Below are 16,386 nucleotides of genomic sequence, written 5' to 3' on the forward strand. Positions count from 1 at the left end.
TGACAATGAATTTGTCAACTCTATATCCAAAAACCAATCTTACCTTGTTCTAGATTCTGACAATCTTCAAGTGGAGATGACATTTCCCTAAAAAGTTGTGGCAATGCAGTGTGTAAAAGAATATCATATGCACAATTCTACGAGCTTCGTCGTTGCACATTCTGACAGCACTAGATGGATTGTCCATTGTTAAAATAAAAATTGTATGTGGAGGTGTAGAATATTGAATGGAAAGAAATCAAACATCTGGAAGATCACAAAACTAGAAGGGCCACACACATGCTCATCAACAATGGTTTCACAAGATCACCAACAACTCTCTTCGACTGTTATTTGTGAAAGCATCTTACAAATGATAACAGCAGATCCCACAATATCAATTTCAGTATTGATTGCACATATACGATCTCAGTACACATATACCACTACTTATAGAAAGACATCGATTGCAAAACAAAAGGCCATTGAGAGAATATACGGCAATTGGGAGGAATCATATAAACAGCTTCCAAGGTGGATTCTTGCTTTCAAACATTATCTTCCAGGCACTGTTACCGATATTGAAGTGGGGCCCTTTATTGAGGATGGCCAACGAGTTCCTAACAAAGCTGTCTTTCATCGCCTCTTTTGGAGTTTCCAACCATGTATCAAACGGTTTGATCATTGTAAACCAGTTGCTTCAGTTGATGGAACATGGTTATATGAAGTATCGTGGGACCTTACTAATGGCAATCTGTAACACCCCGTTTTTCAAAGCGAGGGTATATTTTTTTTTCAAAAGAAATTAAAATAAAACAAAGTAAAACAAATGAGGAAATGTCTTTGGATAAATAATTGAGTCATTATAATTTACGCAGCGGAAAAGTTTCTCCAATTATAAATCCAAAACATTTACATAACATCAAATGGTACATGGAACCCATCCAAAGATGATATCAAACTGATAATATTTGTATAAGTACAGTTTTCCAAACTAAAAATACTTCAAACCAAAAAGAAGGACCCCTAGTCCCTATACATCATCCTAATCTGATCATCCTACCAAAAAGCTATACACCCTGAGTAATCTCCACGCGCACCGTGAGATCCTCCTAACGTAACAGCAGTCAAGCGTTCCCATCTCCATCCCTGTCCATAGGGTACGAACCGGTAGGGCCGTCTTGACTCTCATCTGAGGGCAAAGCCCAGATTTCCACAATAGTGTAAAGGGTCACCAACCAGAAAATAACAGTTAACACATAGTAATTAAGTTTTTGAATGCTCAAAACAACTTTTTAACTAAGCATGCACCTTAACAGGATTTTCAATATGCGAAAAGTTCATACAGTACATTGCCAATGAAAATGAAGGTAAAATGCAGTTCTCGATCTCCTAATTAACACATGATAAAACAAGACATGGATTACTATTTTCTTTTCCTTTTCCTTCCTTCTAGTTTTCCTTTCTTTTTCCCTCCAAGCAAACATATATATATAAAATAAATATAACTTAACAAATATCTCAAAATCTAGATATTTATTAAATTACCTTTTCACCCGAAACGCCTTAAATTAACCGTAAAGTATTTTCCGCAGTTAAATTCAATTTATTTATCGACGAGAAATTCTAATTGGCATCGAAATATCTTTTTGATTATAAAACTCCAAAATATTATTAACTTTGGCTTAAAAGCCTCCGAGCCAAAATCCAAAATATACCAAAAATACATAAAAGGGTACTTTAAAATTATGGGTCTTACATTACTCCCCCCCTAAAATTAGTTTCGTCCTCGAAACTATGCATCGATAAATAACTCTGGGTGTTGTTCCCTCATCTTGCTCTCCAGTTCCCAAGTCGCATCTCCAGTAATTGGGTTCCAGATCACCTTGACCAACGAAACATCCTTGGTCCTCAACCGCTTAATCTTCCTGTCATCAATTCTCACGGGTGGTACTTCGAACGACAGGTTATCCTTTAGCTGGATTGTGTCTGGTTCGATCACGTGAGATGGATCTGCGAGATATTTCCTCAACTGCGACACATGAAACACGTCATGGATATTGGACAGTATCGGAGGTAATGCAATCCGATAAGCAACCGGCCCAATTCGTGCAGAAATCTGATATGGTCCAATGAATTTCGGAGTCAACTTCTTCGATTTCAAGGCTCTACCTACTCCAGTAGTAGGTGTGACTCTCAGAAATACATGGTCACCCTGTTCGAATTCCAAAAGTCTGCGACGCTTGTCCGCGTAACTCTTCTGGCGATCTTGTGAAGTCTTCATTTTCTCCTTGATCTTCCTTACTTTAGCTGTGGTCTGTTGCACCATCTCTGGTCCGACAATCATATTCTCACCGTCTTTATACCAACACAAGGGCGTTTGACACTTGCGCCCATATAAAGCCTCATATGGTGCCATTCCAATACTTGCGTGGAAACTATTGTTGTAAGTGAACTCAATCAACGGAAGTACATCATCCCAACTTCCTCTATCATCTAAAACACATGCTCTCAACAGATCTTCCAAGGACTGATTTGTCCTTTCAGTCTGTCCGTCCGTTTGTGGATGGTAAGCTGAACTCAATCGTAGCTTCGTTCCCAACGCTTCGTGCAATGCTCCCCAAAAATGCGATGTGAACTTCGGATCACGGTCTGATACAATGCTCGATGGTACCCCGTGTAACCTCACAATTTCAGCAATGTAGATCTCCGTTAGCTGATCTACCTTATAGGTGGTCCTTACCGGTAAAAAGTGAGCAGATTTAGTCAGTCGGTCCACTATCACCCATATAGAATCATTCTTCCTCCTTGTCTTTGGTAATCCGGTTATAAAATCCATGGAAATGCTGTCCCACTTCCATTCAGGTATATCTAAAGGTTGCAACATTCCAGCAGGTCGCTGATGTTCCACCTTCGCTTTCTGACAAGTTAGACAAGTGGATACATATTCCGCCACATGTTTCTTCATTCCTGGCCACCAATAATTCTGCCTCAAATCCTGATACATCTTTGTTGCCCCAGGATGAATACTCAGCTTACTCTTATGCGCCTCTTCTAAAATCGTTTTCCGCATATCTGTAATTTCTGGTACACAAATCCTACCATTACACCGCAAAACATTATCAGCCCCAATCTTGAACTCAGTCGTCTTCCCTTGTACTATTAGATTCCTCTTCTCTTGAATTAAGACGTCATCCTGAGAATTCGCAATGTCTTCAAGTAATCCACTCGAGATCTTAATCATTCCGAATTTCAAAATTCCCGGTGCAAACTCTACGTTCAAGTGCAAGTCTCTAAAAGCTTCCCACAACTCTTGTTGTCTAGCCATAATTAGTGAAGACACCGATACACTTCTTCTGCTCAACGCATCCGCCACTACATTGGCCTTCCCAGGGTGGTACTGCAGTGTGAAATCAAAATCCTTGAGAGTCTCCATCCATCGTCTCTGGCGCATGTTCAACTCCTTCTGATCAAACAAATATTTCAAGCTCTTATGGTCGCTGAACACGGTGAACGTGCACCCATATAAATAATGCCTCCAGATCTTTAATGCAAAAACAACCGCGGCAAGCTCCAAATCATGAGTAGGATAGTTCCTTTCGTGAATCTTCAATTGTCTCGAGGCATAAGCCACAGCTTTCTTGTGTTGCATCAGAACACATCCTAACCCCTGGTGGGATGCATCACAATAAACTTCATAGGGTTCTTCTGATTGCGGTAACACCAATACAGGTGAGGTCGTCAATTTCCTCTTCAGTAACTGGAAGTTTTCTTCACACTTCTCCGTCCATGCGAACGGTTGATCTTTTCTGGTAAGTTGTGTCAGTGGAGCCACAATCTTAGCAAAACCTTCGATAAACCTCCTGTAGTACCCTGCCAGTCCCACAAAACTTCGTATGTCAGTGACAGTCTGAGGCTGTTTCCAAGCAAGAACCGCCTCAATCTTAGCCGGATCTACAGCGATTCCTTCCTTGGTTATCACATGTCCCAAGAAATTCACTTTCTCTAGCCAAAATTCACACTTCGACAGATTGGCATACAATCGCTTCTCGCGTAAAATCTCAAGAACTTGTCGCAAATGTTCTCCATGCTCTTCTTCGGTCCTTGAATAAATCAATATATCATCAATGAATACCACCACGAATTTATCAAGGAACGAATTAAAGATCCTGTTCATGTAGTCCATGAAAATTGCCGGTGCATTGGTAACTCCGAACGGCATAACCAGGTATTCATAATGTCCGTAGCGGGTTCTGAAAGCTGTTTTCTGAATGTCTCCTTCCCTTACTCGGATCTGATGGTAACCCGACTTCAAGTCAATCTTCGAAAATATCGCGGCCCCTCTCAATTGATCCATCAAATCATCGATTCGTGGCAAAGGATAACGATTCTTGATAGTTGCCTTGTTGAGCTGTCTATAATCCACACATAGGCGCGAGCTTCCGTCCTTCTTCTTAACTAGCAAAACTGGAGCACCCCATGGTGATACACTTGGTCTGATGAATTTCTTCTCCAACAAGTCTTCAATTTGGCCTTTGAGCTCATTTAATTCCAATGGCGACATTCGATAAGGTGCCATTGAAATGGGTCCCGTTCCTGGGTGCAAATCAATGAAGAATTCCACTTCTCTTACCGGTGGCAATCCTGGAATTTCCGTTGGAAATACATCCCGATACTCGTTGACAAGTATCACATCTTCTATTTCCACATTTATCTTTGCCTCTACATTTGCTAGAGACAAAAACTCATGAGTCCCTTCACTTAGCGACACTCGGAGTTTGTTAGCAGCTAAATACTTAACAACTCCTGGTTCGGGGAAAAGAACCAATTTCCGAGCACAATCCAAGATCACATAGTGATAAGACATCCAATCCATACCGAGGATGACCTCGAGTGATTGTAGCGGTAAACAAATTAGATTAACCAAGAAATCCCTATTCTGAATAGTCATTCGACAATGTAAACATGCTGAATTTACGGTTAAGGTCTTAGCAGGCGTGGAAACAACCAAATCAAAAGGTAAAGCAGACACAGATAACTTCAAGCGATTCACACAGTCCATAGCAATGAAGGAATGGGTTGCCCCCGAATCAAAGAGTGCAGTTAGAGTGTTACCTGCAATCTCACAATCACGCTGAATCAGATTACCAGATGGATTTCCCTCTTCAGCATTCACACAATAAATGCGTCCTCTAGCAGTAGGACGGGTAGCCCTAGCTACATTCACCACTGGTTCCACCTTTGGAGCCGTGCACTCCCTTGCCATGTGCCCCGACTTCTGACAATTGTGACAGATGGGGATGTTAGTGGTACAAGCACTAGCATAGTGTCCTTCTTTCCCACATCGGAAACATCGAAGCACTTGCCCCATTTGCCTTCCGAAATTCTGGTTCCCTGGGCGACTCGGTCCACCGTTGTTATTCTGGGGGCGATTATAAGGTTTAGCCACTTGTTTTCCCCTATTCTGATAAGTCGCCCGACTAGGGCCTCCCGAATTAAAATTCCCAACTCGGCTAGCCCTCTTGTTCTTCATATCTTCCACTTCTCTACATTTCTCTACCAGCGCTTGGAAACGTTGAATTCCCAAAGGTAAGACGGAATCTTGAATCTCATACTTCAATCCGTCTTGGAAACGATGACACATGAACGGTTCATCAATTTCTTCACGGAAGAACCTGAAATGCCTCGATAGTGATTCAAATTTAGCAGCATACTCGCCCACAGTCAGGCTCCCCTGGTGAAGTTTCAGAAAGTCGTCACCCAACTTAGTCCTGGTACTCATCGGAAAGTATTTGTCTAAAAACTTTCTTTTGAACGATTCCCAGTTCACCTCCTCGTGGGCTGCTCCCATCAACAACCTTGCACTCCTCCACCAGTATTCAGCATCCCCTAGCAACATATACGTGGCATAGCTGACCTTCACTCCAGCCTGGCAGTTAATCATATCAAAGATTTTCTCCACTTCTTGGATCCATTGATCCGCCTTCTCTGAACCCTCATCCCCCTTGAACTTAGGAGGATTGTAACGACGGAAGTCTTCCAACCCTCTTGATTCTGCAGCACGGATCTCTCTTCCCCTCTTTTCAAGATCCCGTTGAGTCTTGGCAGCGGTCTGTGCAGCGACAGAAGCAGCCATGTTGTTCATAGCCTCCGCCATTTGGTCATTCCTAGCGTTGGCTCTCGGAGCGTCATTCCTTCTGGGCGGCATGGTTTCCTATAAGAACCATCATCAAGTAGAGTTTTAACACTACTTCAAATAATTCTAAACTAACGTCCGACTAACAACACACAATTAAATTGGACTTGACAACTCAAGTCACCTAAACCGACACATGATCAGATAACAACTCCTAACTTATAGGTCGACCTACAATCTATAACCAAGGTTCCACAGCTCCCAAAGAAAACTAAACCTATGCTCTGATACCACAATGTAACACCCAGTTTTTTCAAAGCGAGGGTATATTTTTTTTTAAAAGTAATTAAAAACGAACAAGGAAATAAATCAGGAAATGCTTTTGGATAAATAATTGAGTCATTATAATTTACAAGCAGCGGAAAAGTTTCTCCAATTACAAATCCAAAACATTTCTACATAAACATCAAATGGTACATGGAACCCATTCAAAGATGATATAAAACTGATAATATTTGTATAAGTACAGTTTTCCAAAACTAAAATACTCCAAACCAAAAAGAAGGACCCCTAGTCCCTATACATCATCCTAATCTGATCATCCTACCAAAAACTATACACCCTGAGTAATCTCCACGCGCCCCGTGAGATCCTCCTAACACAACCGCAGTCAAGCATTCCCATCTCCATCCCTGTCCGTAGGGTACGAACCAGTAGGGCCGTCCTGACTCTCATCTGAGGGCAAAGCCCAGATTTCCACAATAGTGTAAAGGGTCACCAACCAGAAAATAACAGTTAACACATAGCAATTAAGTTTTTGAATGCTCAAAACAACTTTTTAACTAAGCATGCATCTTAACAGGATTTTCCATGTGCGAAAAGTTCATACAGTACATTGCCAATGAAAATGAAGGTAAAATGCAGTTCTCGATCTCCTAATTAACACATGATAAAACAGGGCATGGATAGATTCATGAGCAATTAATCATACAACTAAAAATGAGGATTTTCACTGAGCCAATCGATTGGGCAATCGATTGGGGTGAAGATTTTTAATGAAAACAGAATCCTGGGCTGAATTCAATCGATTGGTAAATCGATTGATTGGTTCCTGAGCCCCTGGTTTCGAGCCAATCGATTTCCTAATCGATTTGGTGAGGGATTCTTAATGAAAACAGAATCCTGGGCTGAATTCAATCGATTGGTAAATCGATTGATTGGTTCCTGAGCCCCTGACTTAAGGCCTAATCGATTGGGCAATCGATTTCGAAAGGGATTTTAAAAAGGCTGATTTACAAAATCGATTGGCTAATCGATTTTGTGAATTGGCCAAGTCCCTGTTTACCCATCCAATCGATTGGGAAATCGATTTCCCTGATCAGTTTTCCAAAAATTCATGAATTAACCTAAGTCATTCCTAATCAAGTTCACCACTTAACACTTAGCAATTTCTACGCGATTACTACGACACACAAAGGTTCGATAACCATCATACTCACACACAATACACAACACATAGCACTTAACACCTTCATCTCAGTTATCACGATAAATCAAAATTCGAATCACTCAATCATAAACTCAAATCAAACATGACTCGCGTGCCAGGCACCCTAATGCAATGCGTATATGCCAAAATGCATGGACTCGGAATTCCAAACCAAAACCCTCCTCGAAGGGCCGTAAATCATAATTGTACCGCCTATCGCAGGCCAAAGTACCAATTACCGAGGTGCCACCTATCACGGGTCAGCACGATTTACTAAAATGCGTAAATCATAAACGTACCACCTATCACGGGTCAGTACAGTTTACCGAGGTGTCACCTATCACGGGTCAACACGATTTACTAAAAGAAAAAGCGGGAATCGTAAATGTACCACCTATCACGGGTCAGTACAGTTACCATGGTGTCACCTATCACGGGTCAACACGATTTACTAAAATATAAATCGCAAACGTACAACCTATCACGGGTCCGTACAGTTTACCAAGGTGCCACCTATCACGGGTCAGCACAATTCACCAAAAATATAAATCGTAAATGTACCACCTATCACGGGTCAGTACAGTTACCATGGTGTCACCTATCACGGGTCAACACGAATTACTAAATAGTAAATCGTAAACGTACAACCTATCACGGGTCAGTACAGTTTACCAAGGTGTCACCTATCACGGGTCGACACAATTTACCAAATGAAATGCATGAGCATACACAGACTCCATTCACAACAATCGTTAAGCAAATGCAGATATTAAAAGATTCCCCATTTTTAATACCCATTTAACTTAAACGACTTTCAAACAACATTAATTAAATAAGTCATTAAGAGATTCCCCGTTCTTAATACCGATTTAACTTAATGATTTTCAAAACAAAACGTTAAGCAAACAGTCATATTAAGAGATTCCCCATTCTTAATATACTTTTGACTTAAACGATTTTCTCGCAAAACATTCAGTAAACGAGTCATTAAGAGATTCCCCATTCTTAATACTCATTTACCGAAACGATTTTCAAAAACGATAGTTAAGTAACCGAGACATTAAGAGATTCCCCATTCTCAACGCCCAGTTAACTTAAACATTTTCCTCAAATACACATTAAGTAAACCGAGGTATTAAAAGATTCCCCATTTTTAATACTCGTTTAACTCTAATGGTTTTCAAATTCCACAGAAACAAATTCAAACATACTTTCACATTCAAACCATAATTCACAACAACCACACCAATTAACAAACATCAAGTACGAACACACCAAATACAACGAACACAAATCACGCAACATAACACCCAGATACATCAAATTTCATTTACCACGAAACATTCATCACTATAAACAAAACCTAACTCTAAGGTTTTTACCCATAACGCACTAGTTTCGTTTTTCCCCAAATCGATACATTTAACCCTAACAAATTCCTTCCCACACAACTACAGATAAGTCCCTAATGCAAGCTAGAAGTTTGGAAGGAGCCCTTACCTCAACGTTAGCTTTATCGTGCGTTTCCGGTACCGCGAGAAATTCCGGTAAAATCTCCGCTCGTAACGCCGCTTCCAAATTAGTTCACTAGCACCGTAGCGTGGTGGTGAGCAACTTTCCCTTCTATCTCTTCGAGAAATGAGGTTTGGATCTAGGAGAAACGGAGGGGTTTGTGTTTGGATCTCAAAACCGTTTTTCTTCGTTTTTGAATCAAAGAGGAAGAGTGGAGTTACGAAAACCTTGATCTAACTCTCACCCAACCTTGGGTCACTAGCCTTGAAGAAAAGGAAGCAACGAAAACGAAAAATGGAGAAGGATGGAAATTTGGTTTTCTTGCGTGAACCTGAGGAAGGAGATGGAAATTTTAGGTTTTCCTTCCTTTCTATTTCTTTCCTTTGCTTTTCCTTTCTTCCTTTTTCCTTCCTTCCTTTATATACAATTTTCTTTTCCTTTTCCTTCCTTCTAGTTTTCCTTTCTTTTTCCCTCCAAACAAACATATATAAATATAATAAATATAACTTAACAAATATCTCAAAATCTAGATATTTATTAAATTACCGTTTCACCCGAAACGCCTTAAATTCTCCGTAAAGGATTGAAATTCTAATTGGCATCGAAATACCTTTTTGATTATAAAACTCCAAAATATTATTAACTTTGGCTTAAAAGCCTCCGAGCCAAAATCCAAAATATACCAAAAATACATAAAAGGGTACTTTAAAATTATGGGTCTTACACAATCGCTCATGATGGTGATGATCATACCATTCCTATAGCATACGCCATTGTTGAGGGTGAAACATCAGATGCTTGGTTTTTCTTCCTCAGTTGTCTATGAATGTTTGTCACACCTCAACCCAACCTCTGTTTGATTTCAGATAGACATGAGTCGATTAAAAGTGTTGTTAGGCGTGTAAACAGCAATTGGCATCATGTCTTTTGCGTTCGACATATATCACAAAACTTCATGAGGACCTTCAAAAATGGGCTAATGAAAGATCTTGTAACCAACATGGGTTAGTATTATATATATATATATATATATATATATATATATATATATCTCACACACATTTCTTTCTTTATACTTTTGTTTTCAAATTGTCTATAACAACATCAACTTTTCTTCATTCAAGATACGCTATGACTCAACCAGACATCACATACTTTAGAAGACAAATCAGTGCTTGGAGTCAAGATGCAGTGAAATGGCTCGATGATATTCCAAAGGAACAATGGGCTACAAGCATATGATGAAGGTAGACGTTGGGGACACATGACAAGTAACCTTTATGAGTGCATGAACAATGTATTAAATGGGACACACAATCTTCCAATCAGTTCTTTGGTGCAAGCAACATACTACAGAGTGACTGCAAAATTTGAAGAAAGAGGGACACAGGCCCAAGAAATGATGACACCAGGTTTGATTTACTCAAATACAATCATTCAAAATCTTAACAAGGAACGAGCAATGTCAAATTCCCATGAAGTTGTTATTCACAATCGAGCCCATAGTATATTTACAGTTAAGGAGTTGGTTCATCCACCAAGTGGTCGTCCTGTAGGGACATTCAAGGTAGACCTCGACAAAAGATGGTGTGATTGTGGTGAATTTCAAGCATTACACTATCCATGTTCACATGTCATTGCCGCTTGTTTGTTTATTCACTGTGACTACATGATGTATGTGTCTTATAAGTATACATTGCAATGTATCTTTGACGTTTACAAGGAAGAGTTCCCAGCAATTCCTCTTCAATCATATTGCCCAGAATACAATGGAATAGAATTGTGCCACAATCCAGCCATGAGAAGAGATCCAAAAGGTCGTCCACAGTCTACTCGTATTCATATTGAAATGGATCAACGAGAGAAAAACACAAACCCCAAGAGATGTGGTTTGTGTCGGAACGAGGGACATAGCAAAAATAAATGTCCTTATTGTACTGATGCTCCTAATAGAAATTAGTTCATTGTAATAAAATTAGTTAATTTGATATTTGTATGTTTAATTATAATATTAAATTAAATATTGTTATTTTATGAACTCCATTTAATTAATTTTATTTAATAATTATAAAATATAAAAGTAACATTGTATTTATTTATTTAATTAAAATAATAATTACTTAATTAAATAATTAATAAAACTTAAATTAATTATTTTATTAAAATAATAATTAAATTAAATTAATAATTAATGAAACTTAAATTAATTATTTAATTAAAATAACAATTATTGATTAATAAAATATATATTTATTATTGAGAAAGATGTTAACAAAAAATAATGTGTTGCATTATTTCTCAGCGAGTGAATGTGTCTTTATTAATTTTAATTTGATCAAATTTTCTATATACGTGCCTACTAAATAGTACCACTAATAAAAATGGGTGAATGTGTCTATATTAAATGATCAAGTTCCCTATATATGTGCCTACTAAATAGTACCATTAATAAAAATAATTTTATAAATAATAAAATAAATTTAATAATTAAAAAAAAATTAATGTGAGAAATCAGTGTACATGAATCCGATTTCTCTTCCTTCCTTAAAAAAAAATTCAGTTGAGAAATTGTTGGAGGCAAGACCGACTTCTAAGAATAATTTTAAAAAGTAGAAAAAGAATGGTAGTTTGATATTTAATTTGGAATTGGTGGTAGTTTAGTATTTAATATTTTTTTGCATGAGATATCAATAAAAAAGTCGAAGTTGGTTAGTGAGGTGGCATACGGACCCATGTGATTCAGATAGAGGGGTATTTGATGGAGAGGAGTGTGGGGAAGTGAATCATTAATTCATGATTATTCTGTTAGGAGGTTAGGAGATATTATTCTCATATGTACGAGCATTTCTGCTCTATACTTTAATTCATCATACCAATTCAGCATCATCTTACCTCACTGTTTTTTTTTTGTTTCATCTATAAGTCTGCTACTGTCATTTCTTTAATACCTCTGTTTCCATCAGTTCCTTTAACGGTGTACTCTAGAGATAACTCGGAAATATTCTTCTCAAAATCAATCAAATACTTTCCAAAGAAGAAAACCGTATTTTAATTAATCATCAAAGCCTAAAATATTTAAGGCACCTAAATAGTATCCATATATAAAAATCCTAATTAAAATATCCAAGATAGATCCAAATTAAATACTTAATCTTAAATAAAATATAAATATCTTTAAATTAGATATTTAATAAGTAAAGATAAAATACCTGAAAAAGAGAGACAGATTATATCCTACATAATAATTATTAAATATGATAGAGATAAAAAATTGAACAAATCATCCTAAATCAATTATGCAAATAGAGAGGATATAAAATTGCAGAGGGGCTGATGAGTAGGGGTGGGAATAGGTCAGGCCAGACCAGGCTTTGAAAGGCTTGAGTCTGGCCTACGATTTATTTTTTAGGCCTAAGGCTGGCCTACGGCTTATCATAGGCTTTTTTTCCGGCCTGACCTGGCCTTTTTAAAAGTTTGGCCTAGTCTGGAAGCCTATTTAAAAGCCTACTTAAAATAATTCTTAAAAAATATAAAACAAACATTCTTTAAACCCTAAAAAATATTTTTTTTGTATCAAATAATAGTTTTTTTTTTTTTGAAACAAATACACTCATTATTACCTCTTAAACAAATATGGAACGATTACTGACTGATTGACTAATTGAACACTACCGAATATGGAATGAGTACCGAATATAGAATCATTACGAAATATGAAACAACTACTAAATATGGAATGATCACTGAGTGATTGTCTAATTGATAGAATTTAAAATAGAAAATAATATTATTAATATAATAATAATAAATAATATTAATAAATAATATTAATAAATAATAAAATATATATAGGTCGGTCTGGCCTAATAGGCTTTTTTATAAGCCTGAGTCTGACTTATTTAAATAAATAGGCTTTGAAAACAGCCTGAGCCTAGCCTTTTTATTAAATAGGTCAGCCAGGCTAGGCCATAAGTAGGCCAGACCATAACCCCTGACGGACGGCCTAGCCTATTCCCATCCTACTGATGAACTTTTCCGAGCTAATTTTCATTTCTGTTTCCTTTAACTATTTTTGTAGCTATTTGAGAAGGGTGACATTTTATCCTTCTATGTACATTTATTGCTTTTAAATTAAATCATTGAGTATTCACTCTGATCCTCCCTCCTCATGTCGTAAACAAATACCATATTACAGTCGTAACTTATACTTTTTTTCAAAAAATGAAATAAAATAAACTTCTTTACTTGACACCCGTTGTGGAGGTTGTACACCCCTTAATTGATTTCTAGAATTTTCTCCTGCTGCTCTCCAACTTTTAGATGTCTCTTCTACCATTTTCTTTTTCTCATACAAAGCAGGGGTTGGCTGGTTCCTGGGAAGAATTGAACCAGAGTAAACAGTGGACCTGCAAAAGAGGAATGGTTAGCATAACCACCAAAAATATTTCGCTATAAAATTCTTACAAATTCAACTTGTGAAAACGACAATAACCAGCAAGTTAAATACACCACGGGATAGCCCGCCATGTGTTGGACGCTAAAGTCATATAAATGTCAACGTTATATTTAATATAGTGTCGGTGTGACCGACACTACGGTCAACAAAGAAAAGTCAACAGACAATTAGCGACACGTGTAGATACTGACGCGTGTCGGACACAGCAACACGCTTGTTTCAAGAAGTGTTGGTGCTTCACAATTCCTTATGTCAAATATGATATTGAAGATTTACTGTGTGGAGGAGGAGAATCTTAAGACACAACAACCAATTTTGCTAAATGAGGTTGGTTACATAAATTAACCAATTTTTCCTATTGTTGTTATTGATCTTCCTCTATCTCTAGCTATTAGATTATCCTCCATTTAGATAAAAGTTGGAGAAATATAAAGTCTCACAAGACAGATCAGTAATAGAGATCAATTAAGAAAAATCATGTGAAATATTGTGTTATAACCTCCAATATCATAACAATACTGTAGATTGAAATAACTGTTTCTTTCAAATTTGCATACACATATCCACATATTGCATTCCTACATTGTACAAATAATTGATTAAATGTTGAAAAAATGCTTTGAAAGACTTGCAATACAAAATTTCTAGGTGCAAATTTAAATTGAGGAAGAACAGAAGAAACAGAACCAACTTAGTACTTTGGATGGACTTATGTTCAGGTCAGCATTAGGTCAGTCAGGCCTAATAGGCTTTTTTATAAGCCTGAGTCTGACTTATTTAAATAAATAGGCTTTGAAAACAGCCTGAGCCTAGCCTTTTTATTAAATAGGTCAGCCAGGCTAGGCCATAAGTAGGCCAGACCATAACCCCTGACGGACGGCCTAGCCTATTCCCATCCTACTGATGAACTTTTCCGAGCTAATTTTCATTTCTGTTTCCTTTAACTATTTTTGTAGCTATTTGAGAAGGGTGACATTTTATCCTTCTATGTACATTTATTGCTTTTAAATTAAATCATTGAGTATTCACTCTGATCCTCCCTCCTCATGTCGTAAACAAATACCATATTACAGTCGTAACTTATACTTTTTTTCAAAAAATGAAATAAAATAAACTTCTTTACTTGACACCCGTTGTGGAGGTTGTACACCCCTTAATTGATTTCTAGAATTTTCTCCTGCTGCTCTCCAACTTTTAGATGTCTCTTCTACCATTTTCTTTTTCTCATACAAAGCAGGGGTTGGCTGGTTCCTGGGAAGAATTGAACCAGAGTAAACAGTGGACCTGCAAAAGAGGAATGGTTAGCATAACCACCAAAAATATTTCGCTATAAAATTCTTACAAATTCAACTTGTGAAAACGACAATAACCAGCAAGTTAAATACACCACGGGATAGCCCGCCATGTGTTGGACGCTAAAGTCATATAAATGTCAACGTTATATTTAATATAGTGTCGGTGTGACCGACACTACGGTCAACAAAGAAAAGTCAACAGACAATTAGCGACACGTGTAGATACTGACGCGTGTCGGACACAGCAACACGCTTGTTTCAAGAAGTGTTGGTGCTTCACAATTCCTTATGTCAAATATGATATTGAAGATTTACTGTGTGGAGGAGGAGAATCTTAAGACACAACAACCAATTTTGCTAAATGAGGTTGGTTACATAAATTAACCAATTTTTCCTATTGTTGTTATTGATCTTCCTCTATCTCTAGCTATTAGATTATCCTCCATTTAGATAAAAGTTGGAGAAATATAAAGTCTCACAAGACAGATCAGTAATAGAGATCAATTAAGAAAAATCATGTGAAATATTGTGTTATAACCTCCAATATCATAACAATACTGTAGATTGAAATAACTGTTTCTTTCAAATTTGCATACACATATCCACATATTGCATTCCTACATTGTACAAATAATTGATTAAATGTTGAAAAAATGCTTTGAAAGACTTGCAATACAAAATTTCTAGGTGCAAATTTAAATTGAGGAAGAACAGAAGAAACAGAACCAACTTAGTACTTTGGATGGACTTATGTTCAGGTCAGCATAGTTTCGCCCTCACAAAAGGAAAATTGTGTTCTTTCTTTCCATATTTATTTCTATATGGTAACCACCTTTGAGAAGTGAAGGTATTGTGTAGTCTTTCTTACTTAGTTCCCTTTTTTACAACCGTTCTATTTTAGTTATTTTTCTTGTTCTTGAGGATAGCCCGTCTTTGTCTCTATTGCAGTTACTTTGTTTTAATAATAAATTTTTTATCAAAGAAAAAATAAAATGGTTATCAAACTTATCTTTAAACCACAAATAATAACTCCTTTCAACATATCATTTATTCGACTAATTTTTTTTGTCATATATAATACACTCACAACAAGATTACAAATAAACTTTGAGCTACATTTATGTCAAATAATAACACTTGGTTCAGTAAACAAACTATGTCTAGTGGTCCTTTAACTTAATTTCAGGGTAAAGTTTTTTTTTTTTTTTTTTTTTTTTTTTTTTTTTTTTTTTTTTTTTTTTTTTATTAATAAAAAAAAGGTAAACATGAATCAGAAAATGAGGGACGAAGAAAGCTATTCACCTTAATGCCATTGAAGAAAATTGCATGTAACACCCCGAATTTTAACAATGAGAGTGTAATTTTTTTTTTTAAAAATAACAAAACATTTTTAGATAAACTATTCATAATCGTACTGTAATTTAAATCAGAGTAAAATATTAAATTGTAAAATTATTTTTCAAAAGTCACGATGAGAATCATTGTTTCATTATATAAGGTGGTTTCGACACAATAGACT

The 16,386-nt window shown here is 36.9% G+C and overlaps 2 protein-coding genes across 2 annotated transcripts; both read left to right on the top strand.

Annotated features, from left to right (window-relative positions):
• Positions 1 to 292: 292 nt before the first annotated feature.
• LOC140918758 (uncharacterized) lies at positions 293 to 739 on the top strand. The gene has a single exon (XM_073363553.1). The coding sequence runs from the start codon at positions 293 to 295 to the stop codon at positions 737 to 739; it is 447 nt and encodes a 148-aa protein (XP_073219654.1).
• A 9,581-nt stretch (positions 740 to 10,320) lies between these two features.
• On the top strand, positions 10,321 to 11,076 carry LOC140918759 (uncharacterized). Its single transcript, XM_073363554.1, has one exon. The coding sequence runs from the start codon at positions 10,321 to 10,323 to the stop codon at positions 11,074 to 11,076; it is 756 nt and encodes a 251-aa protein (XP_073219655.1).
• Positions 11,077 to 16,386: the final 5,310 nt, after the last annotated feature.

The sequence above is a fragment of the Cicer arietinum genome, chromosome 7 (genome assembly GCF_000331145.2).
Source record: "Cicer arietinum cultivar CDC Frontier isolate Library 1 chromosome 7, Cicar.CDCFrontier_v2.0, whole genome shotgun sequence".
In the NCBI taxonomy this organism is placed as follows: Eukaryota; Viridiplantae; Streptophyta; class Magnoliopsida; order Fabales; family Fabaceae; genus Cicer; species Cicer arietinum.

Bases quoted from the DNA above. Each gene is read 5' to 3' on its own strand.
- LOC140918758 (XM_073363553.1), top strand. From the start codon at position 293: ATGGTTTCACAAGATCACCAACAACTCTCTTCGACTGTTATTTGTGAA.
- LOC140918759 (XM_073363554.1), top strand. From the start codon at position 10,321: ATGATATTCCAAAGGAACAATGGGCTACAAGCATATGATGAAGGTAGA.